General features: G+C 40.9%; 1 protein-coding gene across 5 annotated transcripts in view; it reads right to left on the reverse strand.

Moving 5' to 3' along the window:
* Positions 1-20,843, reverse strand: part of CSMD3 (CUB and Sushi multiple domains 3) — a 3,270,409-nt gene that overhangs the window by 1,235,170 nt on the left and 2,014,396 nt on the right. For all 5 annotated transcript variants that reach the window (XM_069621531.1, XM_069621530.1, XM_069621528.1 and 2 more), the window contains 2 exons: positions 19,656-19,812; positions 5,999-6,190 (listed from right to left, as the gene is read on the reverse strand). In XM_069621531.1, the coding sequence (XP_069477632.1) occupies positions 5,999-6,190; positions 19,656-19,812 (349 nt within the window). The remainder of the gene's footprint in view (positions 1-5,998; positions 6,191-19,655; positions 19,813-20,843) is intronic.

The following is a 20,843-nucleotide window of genomic DNA, read 5'->3' on the forward strand; positions in this document are numbered from 1 at the left end:
TCCATAATACATAAAGTGTTTTGCTCTGCAGGAAATGCAGGAGACAGGAAGGAAAGAAAAGCCCACAGAAGAACAAGATGGGGGCAATCCTTCCTCCAGACGTTCAGTTCTGTCTGATTGCCCTAACCAGTCCCCTCTGAATCCAGCAGCTTCAAATGCAGCTTGGTTCCCAGCAAGCACCTGTTTGGCACGCCCTGGTCAGGAGAGATTTACACAAGGGATAAAAGGAGACACAGTCTTACAGCCGGCAGACAAGAGAAAGACAGTCTGACTCAAAGTAACAAAGCCATTGCCATAGCTGTACTGGGCTTGCAGTGTTGACATGTGTGTGATACAAATCAGATGTGGCTTTAGCATTTGTGTGAACATTCGGTCACCATACCAAAACACAGGTATGTATTTTTATTAGAATGTATGCTTCCACCAGTAGTTTATCATATTTTTTATGGTTTAGGATAAGACGTTCAGATTTAAATGTAACCTCTGTTTGCAGTGATCTTTCTATCACAGCAGTTGCCAAGCAGGACCTTTGAACCTGCTCTGTGACATTGTAGCCATCTTTACTTATTACTGAGCAACACAGCTAACTATGTGCAAGATTTCCAGGAAGATAGAAATGTATGTGCATCTCCTGATGTGTTCATTGTGTGTACGCATCATATGAGTGATGATATAGTGTGCACACTTTTCATGCATACATTTTAATGAGTAATTACAAAGCATTGGGCATGATGCATTTCACGTGTCTTCACTTTGTGAATGTACATCACCCAATGAGATGCATGTTGACACAGGCACGCCCTTGAATTTGTACATATATTTTTACATATATCAGGTTAATGTGCACGTTTTTTTTTCAATTTGGCTCATACTATCATAATACTTTAATATATTGTTCCTATCAAAAAAATTATATTAAAGTTAGCTTGCTTAGAATACATGCATTCATGCAAGAAAATGTCATCTGAAACAGTCATAAAACAGAACTGCGTAAATACAAACATTGATTATTCCTAGTATTATTTAATAAAAGGCAAGCACTTTGCCCAGGTCCAGCCATGCTCTTGCTAAGAAGTATCATCAATCAGTAACTAATTCCGTAAGCCGAGCTGGACAAATGCGGTATTCAGTGCCTTATAGTACTTTGCCAAATTGGATTCTGCACTGTACACTGAGTACTAGCCAAACGGCCAACTCAGCCCTAACACTTCTACAAAACAGGAGCCAACACACCCATAAAGGCAGGTACAATTAAGAAATACTCCTCTATTGCCTTTGATTACGTGGGCCATGGGAAGGCTATGTTCTTAAGAGGGGTATGAATGTGATTCAGTAGCGACCCACACAATGTAGCATAAGAGTCCAAAAAAGGACTGTCCAATCAAGGTTCCATTCCATAAAATTAGAGAAACTTTAATAAAACACAGCATCCACACAAATAACTAAATAGAAAAACTCTGTACCAAGCAAATACCTATGGAAAGAACAGAGAGGATGCAATAGATCGAAGAATGTAGCACTCTGAGTATGGATACAGGTGAGATAGGCAAATTATAAACCAGAAAAAGCATATGTGTTTGAATGAAAGAAAATCTCTAGCAACCAAAATTGACCAACGGGTGCAGTTGTTGGTTGATAGTACCTTGTTTTGGGTCATTGGCAGGTAAGAATTGTTGAACCCGGCTTCGAGCAGCAGTGCAAGCAGACTGGCTTCTATCCAGGGTACATTGGAGTGCATGTGCCCAAGCAGCATGCAGGCGTCGAGGTGGATCAAATGTGGTAGCACTTTGCGGTTCGAAGGCAGCATTTGGTGAAGAAGGTTGAGGTGCTCACAAATATCTGTTTGAGGTTGAGCCGGGTCGAGACAGGTTGAACTGCCAGGAATTCTCAATGAGTGATGCCCCAGTGTGCACAGGCGGTAATGTCAAATTGGTGATCCTGTTGGCCCGATGTGCGATTGGCAAAGCAACAGTTTGAGGACGAGAGAGCCGATCTGTGGTGTAACCCATGCTTTGAGATGGCAATATATTCTCCAGCAGTTTCCCGCCCCGTTGTTGAGCAGTTGATTCAAGCCTTGCTGGTGAAAGGCTCAGCAAGGGTGCAGTGCAGCATCATACAGGATTGAAATGGAGGCACTGCAGTTTGAATATGATACAGAAGACTGATGGAAAGCAGCACCATCTGGATTCCTCTGTGTCAAACGAGGTTTGAAATCAGTTCGTCTGGCGTTGAGGTGGCAGAATAGGGAGCATTAGCTCAGCTGGTTCTCCAGAAGCTGTGATACTCACTTCAGAGACTTGAGGACAGGATTAATCCTTTCAGGATCAGCTCCCCCAGCCATGAGATGCTCTGGTGGTATTTGACAGGTCCCGGTCCACAGAAAGGGTCACCCCGAATGTTCCCTGGGAGTGGTTAGGGGACTGAACTCTCCTCTGTCTTGGACTGCTAATTCTTTAAATCAGTAGTTGAGGCATTTGGAACAACAATTCCCCCAAAAGAAGTCTAATGAATCCAATTAATCCATCTCAGTTGTTTGTTCCAGAGTGAATAAAAGAAGTGGTGTGAGACCACTTCTTTGAAAGGTAAATGTCCACAGGTGATTACACTAAAGCTAGTCTGCTTTAGGCGTCCAATGCCTGCTCCTGTAATGAGTGGACCTTGCCTTCTGACATCAAATGCAAAGTTCTTTGCAATAGAGGAAGTGTGGGGGACAGGAAGGAGAGACGCAGAGAGAAATAAGGTTGTGGAATCATTCCCCAATTATAAAGAGCTCACCCTCTCTACACAAACCTCACTCCCTCCCCCTCTCAAAAGGCTGCTATGGTATGCAGCACCATGATGTGAGGCTAATCCTTTGAATGGGTGTCGTCCTTGAATCCTGGGCCCAGGTTATTTTCCTGTGGAGTGACTGTCTCTGGGGAGGGCCTTATCTACCCTCAGAAAGTAATCAAAGAAGAAGCCTAGCCATTTGATTTACTGTCCTGTTACTTAGCAAGACCAGCTTGTCTGGCCAGAATAACTTCACCTTCCAGAGCTGAGATTGCTCACAGGAGCTGACGCATGTTTAATATCAAATTGGATGTGGCTGTAAAGATTATGAGCAGAGCCATTAACCATGCCCTAACTCAGGCATGGCTTATGGTACCCTGGCACCAGCATGGGATATTCATAATTGTCTGATTTTGGATCAAGGGTGTATATCTTAAATCCTCTGAACTTGCTTTGTGCCACTGGTAGAGCAGGCACTAATGCATTAGGGCACACATAAGGTTATGAATCTGTTTCTTTGTAAGACAATGCACCAAAATCCCTGAATTCTAACTGGTCCTCACACTTTTGAACAGTGGAACTGGAATAGATGGCCATCTGCTGTGTGTCTTTTTCATGGCATTATATTTCAAGGGTCCTAAGTGATATTATCATGACAAAAATGACTTACCATGAAGCCAAAAAATAAAATCAGATTTAAATGCATTGAATGTACACATCTTACACATAGAACAATGATACATAAATAAGGGCACATTATTAATACATTCATATATTTCAATACCTTCTTCATATTACCAGTTATTAGAACATTAAGGACGCATGTGGGTGCATCATTTTTTTTCTGAATTTTAATATTCAAGCTGTTATAATGGTACAGATATATAACATACATTATGAGAGAAAAGCAGTTTCTCTGAGAGTAATTTTGAAAGTGGGAGACCGTTTGGAAGCAGTGCTTGTTTGGCAGAGCTGCATGGAGTTATGGCTGATACTACCTGTCCTGTGCCTTTAAAAGATAACTAAAAGTATAATAAACTCCTGTGCCTTTAGATATATGTCCCAAGAATTAGTTAAAACCCATGATAGAAATGGAATGTCTTTTGTGGAATCCTTTACCAGCTGTACACTGAAGGGCTGTAAGGGTATATTTAAAGAAAGTATGTCCCAGAATATATGATTGCAAAGCATAGGACATATAATATTCTCTGATAGTAGCCAAATAAAGGTCATTCCTGAGTTTTCACAAGGCTAATGAATGCCCACTTTTTTAGTATGATATATAAGGTTTCTCAATTTGCAGGAATTGTTAGAGTTGTTGACCTGTTGAAATGATAGTATACATAAAAGGAGAAATCCTGAAGAGAGTTGTACGTCTTAAGATAGTATAGGAAGAAGGTTAGTGTGTCCCCCTTTTTCCCAAGAAAATAATATCAATGTAAATACCCTATGTGATTATTACGCATAACAATGCACAGAAAATAAAGGGTCTGTTTTAAGCTGACTCCTCATGCCAAGTAGAAATGAAATGTTGATTCCTGTTCTTTTTCAGAGTTGTACTCTCATGTTTGCACGACTCTTTAAATTAACCTAGATTATGTGCTCTCCAAAAATAGAAGCTTTAATCTTAAACCCAACCCTGTGGACTGGATAGACCAACATCACACCCTATATTTTATATTCATGGCAAACTAACAGGGCCATACATTTAGAGTACAATTCCCCCTAAAATAAGAAATATACATCTGAATCCAATGTATAGTTGTCTCTGTCTCTGATGCCAACACGTATCAATGGTGTAAGAGAGAATCAAGTGAAATGTTTGTTAAATTATTTTTCTCAATGGTGCTACAGCAAATTAAGAGATGCTGAGAAACAGTGATAATTTGGATGTTTACTTAATGAAGGTTGTTCAATATGTATTCAGATTTGATTTTATAGAAACAAATATTAGCGTGATATAAGGAAGCAAGATGTGTTTTATTTTTTATTTTCCTATGCAAGCTGCATGCATTTGTATTGAATATTATGGGAGATTTCCCAGCATAACGTTAAGTAACCACCTTAAATAATAGGACAGTGGGCCTCATTACGGGTTTGGCGGTAGCCATGCCTGTAACACAGGCACGGTTGCCCCCAAACCTGTGATTTTACCGCCACCTGCGAATGGGCAATTACCGGGACATGCCGAGTTTGGCGGACCCGGTTATTGCCCATTAGTGGGTGCCCGTAATAAGGGACTCCCCATTCGGCCCTATAGGGATGAATAGGAATGGGGAGCTCGGATGCACCGCCACCATTCATAACAGTGCCGGTGCATCCACGAGTTGTGCTCGTGGGTGCCGCACTTTACGCCAGGTCTGACCTGGCGGGCAGAACGCGACCCGCGAGTACAACTCATAGTATGGCGGTACGGTAGCAACGGTGCCGGTAGCACTACAGGCGCCGTTCTTACTGTACCACCATACTTATAAAGAGGCCCAGTGTGTGTGTGTGTGTGTGTGTTTGTATATCGGCATAACAAATATTCTGAATTGATGCAACATAGATAAACGTACTTACAATTTGATAGTTACAAAGGCTTCTGATGTGTGAGTAAGTGCAACGTGCAATTCCCAAACACACCACACCGACGTGCTTCATCACAATGCAATGCGTACAACATGGAAATAGTAAATGTTCATGCCCCACACATCTTCCATAACACTGGTCATAGTTTTTGCATCCAGGTATGAAATGTCTTCTTTTTAATATATCACACTACATATTTTTTAATACTATTACGCTGCAACATGGTACTGAGTGATCAATAAGCAACGTCTATTTTGCACAGCTTTGTATTACCTAAATATTCGGGGGATATTACTTTGCCTAATTATAGAATGGGCTCAATAATTAAATGTGTCTCACCAACCAGAATGTGAAGAATAGTTAGGGAAAGGGTTAACTCTGTATGTTCAACCAAAAACACGTTTGAATGTGGTTATACTTTCTTTGAGAAAATTATATCACAGTTCTGATGTGCTAAAACCTATGTCACATTATTAAAAACAAATGAAGACGCTGATCAGATATTGTATAAGTGCAATCGACATTGAAATACACTTCTTTGCGTTTTTCATTTTTCTTTCTATTCAATTTCATCAGATTGGTCATGTTTCGTGTAATGAATGTATACGAAGTTAATGCACCATTTGATTGAAAAAAAAAATGTATAAAAATACATTACCGATGCAGGATGGCAGTGGGTAATCCCATGCCCGCCTCTCTCCTGTCATGCACTTCAGGAGACTGCTTCCATGCAGAGAGTAGCCTGGGTTGCACCCATAGATGATAGTGCTCCCGGCAAAATGACCCTGGTCACTGATTTTGTATCCAAATTGTGGAACACCTGGGTCTTCACAGTGTGAAAGCTCAAAGCCTGTGGAAAAGGAGGCACAACATAAAACACCATAATAACACTGTCTACCCTGTGCTCATAAACTAGCATCAAACGTGTGCATTACTGTTGCAAACCCTATGTTAATGTAATGAGCTTTCAGCAGATTTGCATCATGAAGGCATTTACATTGCGGGTTTGTGCATGAGCAACACACCATGAGACTACTTTCCCTCTGAGTGACAGCCTGTGCATCAACTCAGTGCCCGTGTGGCATTGGATTATTTGATAACTTGCAAAGAGCACATCGGTATCCAGTTATAATGTTGCCTCGGGAAATGGCCACCATGTGGTGACATTTCACTAAAAATGCACCCTCCAGACAATCAAACACTTCCCTCAAATATTCTAAGATTAGTAGTAATAATATATAATGATAACCCTCTTAGAATATTTGGGGAAAGAATTTTAACGATCAGGAAAATACAGTTGCCTACCTGGTGTTTTTTTCACAGCAACATTATGACATGGAACCGCAAAGATGTTCCAGGTGCCACTTTGAGTCTCTGATACGGTCCTCTTTTTTAGGGCACCCTAAAATAAACTGCGGCTGATTGGAAATTTCAGAAGACAGTCAAGCTGATCTACACATTGTTATGTCCAGCTGGTGCAGGCCACTGGAACACCTTACTCTTAAATGAAGCAGAGGGCCGCTCAGATGCTCTGCACTTTTTTTCTGCCATCAAATTTGGTACTAACAGAGGAGCTTACATGCTTCGTTCACCAACACCAGAATCATGCCCTTTGGCCAAAACGAATGTGATATTCCCAGTTTGTATCCAGGGAAGTGTAATCTTTCCGATATTCCTCTTCAATTCAAAGTAAAACTGTTGAATTTGTCGCCAAAATTCACATTGGGTAAATGTTTTTACACTATTGTTTCACATTTCAGAGACAAGCATTATAAACACGTTTTTGTTTGCGTTAATGTTAGTGTTGTGCAGTGCAATGATGTCTGTATTGATAAGGATTGGATGATGTGTGGTTTGGGAGGTGTTTGTGTATCAGTGTTTGCTATTCTCAGCACACGATTTCTAGTTGAATGGCCGTATGACTGAACACACATTTGTAACAAGTGTTGTACAAAGAGATATATCAGTATTGCAGTGCAAAAATTGAACCCTTTGACCGAGCACTTTGCATACATATAAGATCTTAGGTTAAAATGAACACGTTATACAAGCCCCTGAGCAAACCTTCCAAATATATATATATATATATATATATTTATAAATATTGCTTGAGGAAGTAACAGATGGTTTACTTATCTCACCTTGCATCTATTTACAGTGTGACTTTGATGCAGGTCTCGTAGATCTGGGTCTTGTCACACAGTGCCCAGCCATGATTGTTGACATAATCCACTGGAGCACACCCCTCTCATCACAGGCCCAGTGGCACACTAGATGTGCAAATCAGACAACGAGAAACACTGATGAGATGTGTGGTCATGCTGTGCTGCCATTGAGCACTGTCAACTGCTCATACACATTACTAGCTAGGCAGACCTAGCCCCCACACCCTTCCCGTTGCTACAGTACTGGGTATGAGCTGCACTGACATCCCCGCCTCTGAACCCAATTGGTAAGCCATTTTTCACTAATGGACTGCCAACATGTTAGTTATGGTGGTTTTATGTTTTTTCCTGCATCCCTGTTATTTCTCCAGCTAACAAGATCTAGATTCCAGGTGAAAAAAGATGTGGCACATTTAGCTGCATTACAACCACCTTTTTCAGGTGCAACATATATAGCTGTTCTTGGCACTGCCTCTTTGTCTAGTGGCCCAGGGGTCTCATGGGCAGGTCTAGGGTAGCAGAGGGGGAATCCGTCAAGGGCTACCCCTGTCAAACCCCAAATTAAGTCCCTGGGTTTACACTTCTTTATCTTTATTTCAATCTCTTCCAGGTCAAATGTTCCCTTCCAGGGCAACATCATTTTTAGATAAAACGTTAACTGAGACATATTAGATCTACAGGATGCCTACCGAAAGTGGTATAGCCACTACTATTCTTTAACCGGATTATCAATAATGCCATCCGTCCTTTTACCGAAACAAGTTACAGCCTTCCAGAATCAATATGATTAATTTTGATGGCCCATTCATAACATACTCTAATAATCACGCACATTTAGGATTCTTTAATACTGCTTTAAGCTGTTCTTATAGTATTGCTTTGTCAACCTCATACTTTCTAATCTCAGAAATAATGGAAATTCACTGTTTATAGCAAGGAGTCCAAGTTCACTCCTAAGGAGCCTCTTGCTTCCAGCCACCAAATGGTCAAAGGCGTGAGAGAGTGCAGTGCTCCCCAAAGTAACCTTCTTGGGTATTTAGTTTAATGCCTCTTTTGAGAGTTGTGTAAATATCTCCACCATCCCTACCGCTTTATGTTTCTTAAATAGACCATCAACCATTTATGAACGTATTACTCTGTTATACTTAGCAAACGTATATTTAGACCTGTAAATCTGGTTGCCCCGATGCACTAGTCTCCAAGCACCTATACTTTGTGAGTGAAAGCTGAGCCTTTTAACCTCACAGTCAATACCAAGCATGCATGATCACTCTTAGTGTTTTTATTTATTTGAAGAGAACGAGGCGAAGGCCCAATGGAATTGGAGCTAAAGAATTAATCAATCCAATATTCGACTTTTCCATTGCTGCATGTGGACTTAGCAGGCAAATCTCCCATACTCTTAGTGTTTACTTTAAGGAAATTCCAGGCCGACATAAGGGAGGACCAGCGACTACCATTCGTGCAGAAAGCATCCTTCCCCTTAATTTTTGTTATGATTTCAGCATTAGCTAGTATCTGCAGACACCAACAGATTAGATCCCCTGACATTAAAATATAGTCAGAGTCTCTAATCTTATACCATGATTTTAATATTATATAGAGGGCATTAAGACACATGGCTCTGTTTGGGATACTTATAGTATGGCAGCAATCATCATGATTCAACTGGTAAGCTGTAATCAGAATGTCTTCCCCATTATAACAATATTAATTCCAATAAGTAGACCACTATGGGAGCAACCCAAGGTAACCTTTTTTGCTTTTTATTTTTAAAATAAGGATTAACCTTAATTGTTTGAATGAGACTGCATCCATACCCCCTGCAACAAAACAATGTTGCAAGACATTACACTGGGGAAAAATCTCAGAATTGTTCAAAAAGCTAGTGTAACCCTTTGAGTTCTGGGATATGATTTCTCTTGAATGTTCATTAAAGATGATAAGAATTACTAGAGGAATTCCACTGTGAGGTTAGAGAACCCAGTAGCCAGGACCAATCCACCGGGTTTGTTATAACATAAGGAATTGTGTCCTTGAAATGCACCTTTCGAGAGTCAGGAAATATGATTGTACAGCCTAAAGTGTCCTTGCCACTCCCTTGTAAGTGGTGCTTTGAGCATGTTTTAATGTTGCAAGGGGATGGTTCTTGACTCTTGAGAGTTTCTTTCCAAACGGAAAGGTGAACATTCAAAAATATCAATAACCTTCGTCTTGCTTCCTCTTGCAAGATTATGTCACTTGAAGCCATATATATTGGAGGGTAATACTCTCCTCCAAGCAAATGGAAGGGTTGAAGGTTGTGCAACTGAAGTGGGGGTAGGGATATAGTTTGAGTCATAACAATATTTTGTCATTTTTGTAATTGCAGGGAGTAGAAGTAAAGGGTATCTGACAAGCATATATTCACTCTTTCACACTCCCTCATGCATATTACCTCACGCCTACAAGAGGGGAGATAGAATCAAAATCACACATATAGATAAACACATGGATAGTGAAGTAAAGAGGTCCAGGAATGCAGTTGAGTTTTATGAGTATATGTATTAATAACTTAAGAGTCCCTCCTTTCCAGGAGAATTCAGGATCAATCTCTCAACTGAACACAGTCTAATCTATATATGCAGAGTATTAGAATCTTGATGGGTTCCAGGCTGGTCAGGGCACGCCATAACATGTTGATCTAACTTTTACCACCTGAGTAGCAACAAGGAAAACAAATACAAGTTTGAATATAGCAACGTACCATAACATGTTTATAGTGTTGTTACCTGAACCATAACACGTTTGTTTACTACAGTGTCCTTTTAATTTCTCTAATAATGTATTTCTTATGGCAGATGTTCATAAACGTATAAGGTAAACCCTATTATGACATATGTTACCTGTACACTTATAATAATATATAAATAACTAATATGTGAAAATTAACCTTCTCTAAGAGATGAATATATAACAAATAGCCATACTTGTATTGTCGCATGGGACAGATATTCTCACACATGAACTAACACACATACTCACCCAAACTCTCACAAACATGCACAAACAGGCAGACAAGCAAAACAACAAACTCCCACGTTCTAACATATATGACCATTGACTAACTTACTCGAGGCTTCTCAGATACTTTTGCAGTTCTTTGTCTTAGAGGGTGGAGATGCTGTAATAGTTATCTGAATCTGTCAGATTCGGAAACATGACTCAAGCTCTTTATGAAACCAGTAGCAGTAATCTTAAGAGGATTCATAAAAATCTTCCAGAAGGCATGTATAACTTGCTATGCTTTGTTGCACTTCTAGGTCCAGGCTGCAATCGCCTGCTATTCAGTGTACCCATATCTTGTTCAAAGCTGCCTCATCATCTCTTTGCATAGTTTGTACATGTGTTCCAAACTCCTGCTCCGAAAGGTCTCATTCCACATACAAGTGGTGTAGAGATCTTGTCCCTAACTCTCTAAAACACTTTCCTGGTGTCTAGTACGTGCACACCAATTGGAGGTCGATCCTTTTACTTTAATTTATCGCCCCAATATGTGTGTCTTATCAATGCTTTGGAGAACAGTGGTCAGTGGGAAAAAGATTTTCATAAAAACAAGGGGCAAAACACGTATACCTCGCTAGCCCAAACTTTAGGTGAAACACAATACGTGTGGATAACAGATTGAATTTCTTTAAACAAGCCCTTAATTTTCTTTGTAAGGAGATGTTCTCCAAAGCAGTTGCTGTGGGTGTTTTGTTCTTGTGTTTTTATGATAAGACACACATATTGGGGCGATAAATTAAAGTAAAAGGATCAACCTCCAATTGGTGTGCACGTACTAGACACCAGGAAAGTGTTTTAGAGAGTTAGGGACAAGATCTCTACACCACTTGTAGTCAGCCCAGCAGCACCAACTAGGGCCCCTATCAATTGGTATGAGAGTATGCCATAGGAATAACTTCATAATTACTTTACCTTCTGTTGTTTGAATGTTACAATAATTTGGCATAAGCAGGAGGGAACTGCCTTTAAACTCCCCTTTGTGGTTACTCTATCTTCTGGCGGCGTCAAAAACCACGAGTTAGTGCACCAGTAGGTCACTTTAAACACGAATCACACATAAGAAGAGAGTACAAATTTTTAAACCGACAAAACACTGACAAGATGGCAGAAGCTGCATGTCTGGCATTTGCTGAAGAGCTAGTAGAAGGGATTCTTGCAAACCCTTCTATACTGGGCGCAGAACAACAGGCTGCAATAGCCACCAAAGGAGATGAATGGAATGAATTGGAAGAACTACGGAAAACGCTGATTAGAACAGAACTACCCGGGGCCATAATGACCGAATATCTTCGAGCACACATAGCACCCAATGGACTCATTATTAGGATAGAACCCAAAATCTTCCTTGAAGAACTTAAATTTAGGAAGGACTGTTGTTTCATTTCAAATAAATGTACCAGAGACTGGATCACATTAATCATCAACACAGCAAAGACAGTGTCTGAAAGATTGATTAATGAAATTATCGCAAAACAAGATGCGATAACAACAAAAATGATGATGGTGACTACCTGAAAAATATGGCAACCCTGGATGCTACAATAAAAGACTTCAAAGACCTTAATTTAAACAAAAAGGTAACTAAACTGAAGAAAGACATTGCAGCTTTTTCCCATGAGAAGAAATACCCATATACAACGGATACATATTATGAAGAACAAGAAAAGAATACCAATGCCCCGAATATGGGAACTACAAGAGGCAGACAACAAAGAAACAGACCAAGACCTGGAAATTGGAACTTTTCCAGTGGGAGTTCTGATGAAGATGCAGACAGAACGGGCAGTAACGTCACATTTGGGAACCAGCAACATAGAGGTGGCAACGCCTGAGGTTTTCAGGCCCCAAGAGGATGAGGCAGGGACAGAGGAAGGTGGCCGAACCAATCACCCAGGGTCACCAGGAACAGAGGGAAAGGGTGGTACCAGCAGAACACAATCCCACAGTACAACCCCTAATACCTGAGAGAAAATCTTTGGTGGTCAATCTATCCACTTTCACTCCCTCACACACTCAATTGAATGTGTTACAGAAGGGTCTTTCTTTTGTTCCCACATCTCTCCATGATCCTTTTCAGACAAGAATTGAGATTACCCAATTGATGAGAAAGATCAGGCTTAAACAGTTTTTCATGGAGAACACACACAATGGACCCACAGATGTGACAGGACTACACAACAAATCCACATATTATCCTCCACCATACAGCACAAGTGTAGAATCACAGACCTTTGAAAAGCTAATTCTCAAGAAACTTGATGAAATTGAAGCAGAAGACAACCGGGGAACCTATCACAACATGACCAAACAGGAAGATCTAGCCCTTAAAGAACTGAAGAAGAACTCAGATATAACCATAAAACCCGCTGACAAGGGGGGGGGGGGGCATTGTCATCATGGACAAAGTTGACTATGACAGAATGGTACATACATTAATAGATGACCAGACCACATACAGGAAACTGGGAAGTGACCCAACAGATAGGCTCAGGACTCTGATCAACCCAATCATTGAAGAAGCGGAGGCAGAAGGACATATAAGTACCAAAGAATCAGCCTTTTTGATGCCAAAATACCCTAGATGCCCTGCTGTTTATGCACTACTAAAAATACATAAGGGCGCCCTTCCAAATCCCGGTCGCCCCATTGTATCAGGGATTGGCTCTATCTTAGAACCTCTCTCGCAGTTTACCGACTTCTTTTTGAGAGAAGAGTTCAGCAAAATGCGCTCCTATGTTAAGGACACTACAGCCATTCTGGTGTACATAGACAATCTTATTTTGGAGAATGAAGAGATCTACATAGTAACTATGGACATAGAGTCATTATACTCTAAGATCCCTCAAGGAGAAACACTAAGGGTTATTGAAAGCATACTACTGGCCAAGACACTAGATATGCCGGTGACATTGATCATGCAGCTGGCAGAAATAGCCCTAACCAAGAACTATTTCATGAATGGGGATAATTTTTACGAACAGATAGCTGGAACAGCCATGGGCGCTACGTTTGCACCTTCGTTAGCAAATCTATATGTGGCTAATTTTGAAGAGAACCACATATATTCAGAGACGAATCCTTTCACAACCAATATAATAAGTTGGCATTGTTATATCGACAATGTCTTCTTACTCTTTAATGGAGACGAAACAACTTTAAACAACTTCATTGAGTGGATTAACGGACTGAACCCCTTTTTAAAATTTACCTCTGAGGCAAGTATGTCCTCTGCAACATTCCTTCATCTAAAGATTACCAGAAAAGGCCAAACATTGGAGACAACGGTTTTTCAAAAACCCACTGACAGAAACTCTCTGTTGGATTACAACAGTTTTCACCAAAGGTCTCTGAAAGAGAACTTGCCCTTTGGGCAATTCCTCCGATTCAGTAGGAACTGTACCTCAAGAGTCGAATATGATACACAAGCAACTAGGCTCTCGAACAATCTACTTGAGAGAAACTATCCATATAAAATCATTAAACAAGAAAAAAAGCGGGCAAGAAACATACCAAGAGAAATAACCCTCAACCTGTCAAAACAATTACAGCAGTATTCAGTCATTCTCCAATAATTAATCGCCTAAAAAAAGAAATACGGAAGGCTTGGCACATACTCAATGAGGATGAAAAGCAACTACCAGAACCACAGTTCACTATAAGGAGGAGAAAAAATCTAAGAGATTCACTAGTCCATACTTATAAAGAATCACCGCCTACTGCGGGTACAAACACTCTTTGGAATACATCCAAACCCCAGGGCCACACACCATGTGGCACCTGTACTGTGTGTAAATACACACAACGCACCACAGCCATAGACATAGGCTGGAAGTATCCTTGGGAACAGAGAAACCTGACCAACTGTAACTCTACCAATGTAGTGTACCTCATACAATGCCCCTGCAATAAGAAATACATTGGGATGACAACACGGGCTATAAAAATACGGATAGGGGAACATCGTTCTGACATCAGGACACAAAAAAGAACGGCCCCCTTGGTGGAACACTATATTGAAAAAGACCATACTGTAGATGATCTTATGTGGACCATAATAGACAAAGTAAAAGTACCCAAAAGAGGTGGCAACATCACAGCCCTCTTACTAAAAAGAGAACAACAGTGGATATATAGAACCCGCAGTGACATAATTGGTTTGAATGAGGAGATCTGCTGGCAAACCTTGGCAGTGTTATAAAGGTTGGCTCATTAAGCTGCGAACAAACTGTAGCCATTTAACATCTTGCTCAGTACACATTCCCCCCGAGCATCATCTCGGTTGCAGTAATTACTGATGTGTCTCAAAATATCCGCTTATCTTGTCTAATGATAAAAAGGAGGTCAAGTTAAATGACAAAAAGTAGGTCCAGTGTTGCAGTAAAACTCAAATCCCTGGTTGCCTTCATTACAATACAAAGTGACATTTGGAAAACAAAATCCCTGGTTGCCTATAAAATCCCTGGTTGCCTTCATTACAATACACAGTGGTATTTGGAAAACAAAATCCAAACAACATATACCTTGGCTGAGACACTTTAAATCTTCCAGCCACCAATACTTAGTCGAAGCCTCTATATGTTCTACAACTCCCAATCATCCTAGTGTCGTGTCCGCAGCATGGACGCTTCACCTTTGAAAACAAAACCCGAAACAATTCGCTTTACCCCGTTTTTTCCTGTTTAACAATACGGTGTAATTTGGAACTATGCTGGCTGACAGTGAATTGATATCCAGAAGCCGCACCTTTTCTAAGAGACAATATTACGTGGCAAGCTGGAAGCCGGCTAATAGACACTCGGGACACACGGAACGACGGAAGTAGGATAATTTACTACATGTCCCAGACGGCCCCAAGCAATCCCTGGTTGCCTTCATTACAATACACAGTGGCATTTGGAAAACAAAATCCCTGATTGCCTACAAAATCCCTGGTTGCCTTCATTACAATACACAGTGGCATTTGAAAAACAAAATCCAAACAACATATACCTTGGCTGAGACACTTTAAATCTTCCAGCCACCATTACTTAGTCGAAGCCTCTAGATGCATCCTAGTGTCGTGTCCGCAGCATGGACGCTTCCCCTTAGAAAAAATTTGCTTTACCCCGTTTTTTCCTACTTAACAATACGGTGTAATTCGGAACTATGTGGGCTGACAGTTTATTGATATCCAGAAGCCGCACCTTTTCTAAAACACAATAGTATGCGGAAAACTGGAAGCCGGCTAATAGACACCCGGGACACACGGAACGACGTAAGTAGGATAATTTACTACATGTCCCAGACGGCCTCAGGCCGTGCGTCGGCGCGGCCGACACACGGGGAGCCACCCACTTAGAAAAAACATAGCCCTGCAGCGAATCATCACGGCTGAGCCAAGCGCACGTGATACAACAGCGCTGATCATGTGGCTACGAGTCAGGATATAAAAACACGCCACATGCAAGATGACAGAGTACCAGATTTACTCTGAAAACGGCCAGACCAGCACCTTAGAGGTAAGAAACATTCACGTTCAGTAAGCTAAAAAGAAGCCACTGGTGGGTGTATTGGACTCTGGGGACAACAGGCAGAGGGTGTTTGGGAAATAATCAGCTATATACCTATGGGCAGCACCTCAATAGGAAAGCCTATGAGAAAAATCTGCATAGTTGATATCACAATTTGAGTTTTTTCTTAAGTAAGAAAAGAGACTCCATAAGAGGTGACATTATACTAGTGTTACAGACAAATCAATCGGAACCAAGCACTCACATATGTCCATTCTTTGACTACAGGGATAGGAGCGAGGAAAGACAACCGAATAGATCCTCTCCCCTACGGGATCAATAGAATTTCTGCCACAGTGGAGATTGTTGAAGACACAGACCACATCACTGATCCTGGGGAGGCACCACAGAGGTATGATGACCATTATCTCCAAACAGGTGGCACTCCCAGTAGTTTTCATTTTCATTTTTAAAATAGACCATTTAGTACTTGAGACTGATACCAGCCTCTTTCTTTCTTGTCTTCTGTCCATATAGGACTAGGAATCGACTACCCTATCCAGTCTTGGACCCTAGAAGACACCCTCTAAATACTTCACAGTGCTGAAGATATTGTTAAGAATACAAGAATTAAAAAAGTATTTGTCCTGAAGAAAGCGGCCACGAGTGAATCCCGCTGAAACCGGTTGACCATTCAATAGGCCTGGTGGATAACCCAGACCTTCATCCCCTTACAAAGAAAATTAAGGGCTTGTTTAAAGAAATTCAATCTGTTATCCACACGTATTGTGTTTCACCTAAAGTTTGGGCTAGCGAGGTATACGTGTTTTGCCCCTTGTTTTTATGAAAATCTTTTTCCCACTGACAACTGTTCTCCAAAGCAGTTGCTGTGGGTGTTTTGTTCTTGTGTTTTTTTGATAAGACACACATATTGGGGCGATAAATTAAAAAAAAAGGATCGACCTCCAATTGGTGTGCACGTACTAGACACCAGGAAAGTGTTTTAGAGAGTTAGGGACAAGATATCTACACCACTTGTAGTCAGCCCAGCAGCACCAACTAGGGCCCCTATCAATTGGTATGAGATTATGCACAGATAGGGTCATTTAAATGTTTGGCTAGGGATTTAGCCATAGGAATAACTTCATAATTACTTTATCTTCTGTTGTTTGAGTGTTACAATAATTTGGCATAAGCAGAAGAGAACTGTCTTTAAACTCCCCTTTGAGGTTACTCACTCCACATACGTCTTTGTGTCACCCACCAGCTAAAGACTCTTGCCATCAATCCATTTTGAATACATGCGCTTTAATCCTATCAATCTGTTCTCACTTCTATCTGTTAGTCTTTGTGAAACCACTAGAAACCACTGACTGCAATGATTTCCAAATCCCTATGTATTCCCTCAAAGTGATGTCGCCCATTAGACTGTGCAACCTGGCAAGCCTTGTGTATGCTAGAGTCCATAGCAGATGATAAAATACCATGATGAATAGTGTTCTCTGTTTAGTCATCTTATGTCACATTTCTTGCCATGCTGGGCTTCTAACCTGCACATCTTCTTTAGTATCTTCTGCCAAGGTTAGGTGCCAGATCTTGTACTCACAGAGAGCCCAACACAGAAACCTACCTACATGCCCTTCAAATCGTTTCAATGTGCTCTGAGTCTGTTTCTTCCAACCAAGAATTCCTGTGTGTGGACCCTAGTGCAGGTGAGTCTGAGACTGATACATACAGAGCACCGACCTTGCACCTTGACTGCATGAGTTTTCACAGCATGGACATTTTAATTTATTTACCATGGCCATTTGATTATATATCTAGCAGGCAGGTGCCTAGGGAGCTGAGATGCAGGAGAGCACAGGTAGTTTGGAGGGTGCAGCAGAATCTGTGGATGCAGAATGTTGCTTACAATCAATTATTTAATGAATGTTGCTAATCAGAAGCCATGTGCTAACTGCAAGTTATCTGATGCCTTCATCATCCGCAATGTTTTAATGCATAACATGATGCATGTAGTTTTTGCAGAACATTACGAGGATCTACTGAAGTACTGAGATCCCTGAACAGAGTAGCAGTCTTGCTTCAGCATGACCATTCTGAAACATCAGCAGCATGGGGAAAGGAGATGGGGTTGTGGATTGATGGCAGCTGCCTCAGCAGACATGTATCCCTCTATGTAAATATTGTAAAATACTTTTCTTCAAACAAGGAAGGCTATAATCATAGCAGTGCAAATCTGAAGAAAGAGGTAAACACTTTTTTCATGACTCAAAAACTCTAAGGAATTCATTTTGCTCCAGGTGGTTTAGGAAATGGAGGCCAATAACTGCTCTTACATCTCGATTTTCTGCTCCAGACAATCATCTCCAATGTGATTTCCCCTTAAATCTTGTGTGAACACCTCATTGTATACATGTGTGAGATGTCCATGCTGGTGTAAAACAAATGATGTCCTATTGTAAGCATCTCAAGTTAGCACCTGAAACTAAGCAAGCACATTTCATAGGAGTCCATGTAAAAAGCTGCAGCAAAGCATAGTTTCCATTCAGCATTTACATGTTTGTAAAATGGAAAAGTAATGGCAATTTTCCCTGGTTTTGCTCTTTGATTTTGCCCTCTGCCTGGAAAAATTGAGAATTGCATGCATCGGGCCCAACAGCACGAATGTCCAAATGATGGTCTCTCTTGTATGTAATTTGAAATGTTAACACAATTGTCCCATTAATGTTCTTTTTCAGGTTCCAAAGCATGGGCAATATTATTATTTTTCTCATATGCAAGAATATGGGCCTCACTACAAGACCGGCACATTTTTCTGGCGCCTGAAATCACGGAAACACTGGAGATTACGACCCTGGTGTTCCTGGAAGTCAGGCACCGGAAAATCGTTAATCCCCATTCCCATTTTAGTCCTATAGGACTCAATGGGAATGGGGATGACAGAAGCACTGGTGCTGTTAATAACAGTGCCGGTGCTTCTGTGAAAGTCTCAGAGTGTGCTGGTCAGTAACACCGGTGCCGATAGGCTTACCAGCACCGTTTTAAGGGACCAGCACACTCGTAATAAGGCACTATGGTTTAGAAATCTGGCCAGTCACAATATTTCTAATTCATATGCTGCACCAAAGGGACAATGCACTGGCATCACTGCTGTGTGAATCCATGTGCAATAATGTCAGAGCCCATGTAAAAACATGGTAGCCGCTTTCAGGCAGGATCCCTATGGATTCTGCCAGCTTTTTGTGGTACAAAACAAACAAGTGAAACATTTTGGAATGGCAGTCTTTTTCCCCACATCAAAATGTTATGTGAGTGAAACACTGTCCATCTCAATGCACAAAGTGTACAGAGATTTCACTCTCTATCTAGGGATTCCCTGAGTCCAAATGGCCCAGAGCCAAAAAAAGGTGGACAACTTGACTTGGCATGTTTTTCCAAATATGCAAATATTTTTAAAACATACTTGTGTTAATCCGAGACGAGTGCACCTGGAATGGCCTGCGCAGAACTGCTCTTAAGATTAAAACCCTGACCTTCAGAGGTTAACCACATATGAATGACAATATTAACATATTTCCTTTAAATACATTGTAATGTGCTTATGAGTACTCACTGGTATAAACAAGTTGAAAGCCCTCATCGGTTACGTCAGAGTCTGAGTTGAATTCCAGCCAAATGTGATTGGAAGTACTGCTTAATGTCAATCCTCTCAAGGATGAACCTGTAAAAACCCCTAGCAGGTGTACTGAATTATCTCTTCCATCATAGATCTGAAAAACAGGCATAGGTAGACATGTCAATACAGTTTATAGCAAATCAGAAGAGCTGGTTGGTTTCCCAGTACAGTAATGGTTATATTGAGAACACATGCATCTAGTCAGCATTCCACAGAGACACAGGCATCAGAAAAACAGATGCTTTTTATGAATGTATCCATTTAAGGACTTTGCTAAAATAATATGTTTCTATGGTGCATGATTATTTTGACATATCATTATAGAATTCACAGACATTGAAGATTGTGCTTATCACATCAAAACAAATAGTGTCTCTACAATGCTTACCTCTGTAACTTTCAAACAAGATATTGTTTTATATTGTGGCGTAAGGATGTTAGTGCCTTCTCCTTCTCAGGCTCCTTCCCAGGCTCTGAGGCCATGCAATGTTTAGAGGTAGGTCCCCCTTTTTAAGGCATGAGAGGACTTTGTGGACCAGCATAGCCAGCCTACTGAGCGATTCGGCCAAGAGAATGTGCTAACTGCAGGTGATTATGCAAGGGAATCTTGAAGTTGCTCTCCAAATTCAAGCCTCCACTCAAATCCAGGAGAGGCATTATTTTATGATACTCAGTGTTCATGGGGCGTATTCTGTCATCTTGTCATCCAATACCAGCTCCAAATGAGATCAGTGGCAAGGTCCCAATGTCAAGGGTTAAATCCACTAGGGCACGTGCCTAGAGTTTTGCCGTATCAGATTTAGCAATGTTTACACATTTGTTATGTTAAATCCAAAAGAGCCATGTGTTTTTCAATCTTGATTCAGAGCAATTAGGCGTCTGTCTGGTTGATATGCACAGGATTTGTCCCCTGATGATTTGTACCATGTGACAGGATGTTTATGCCACTGGAGATATGCTATGATTCCAGTAACTTTTGTCAATACTTCTGTGTCAGTCGTCACTTCATCTGTTGCATTTTTATTGTGAGAGTTTTCTCTGTGGCATTGCGTGTGTTTAGTGCTAAATTGTTACAAAATAATGATGCAACTGGATAGAAGGTCTGGCTCCTATTCTTATTCATGG

Source organism: Ambystoma mexicanum, chromosome 5q (genome assembly GCF_040938575.1).
Source record: "Ambystoma mexicanum isolate Mex_15411 chromosome 5q, UKY_AmexF1_1, whole genome shotgun sequence".
In the NCBI taxonomy this organism is placed as follows: domain Eukaryota; kingdom Metazoa; phylum Chordata; class Amphibia; order Caudata; family Ambystomatidae; genus Ambystoma; species Ambystoma mexicanum.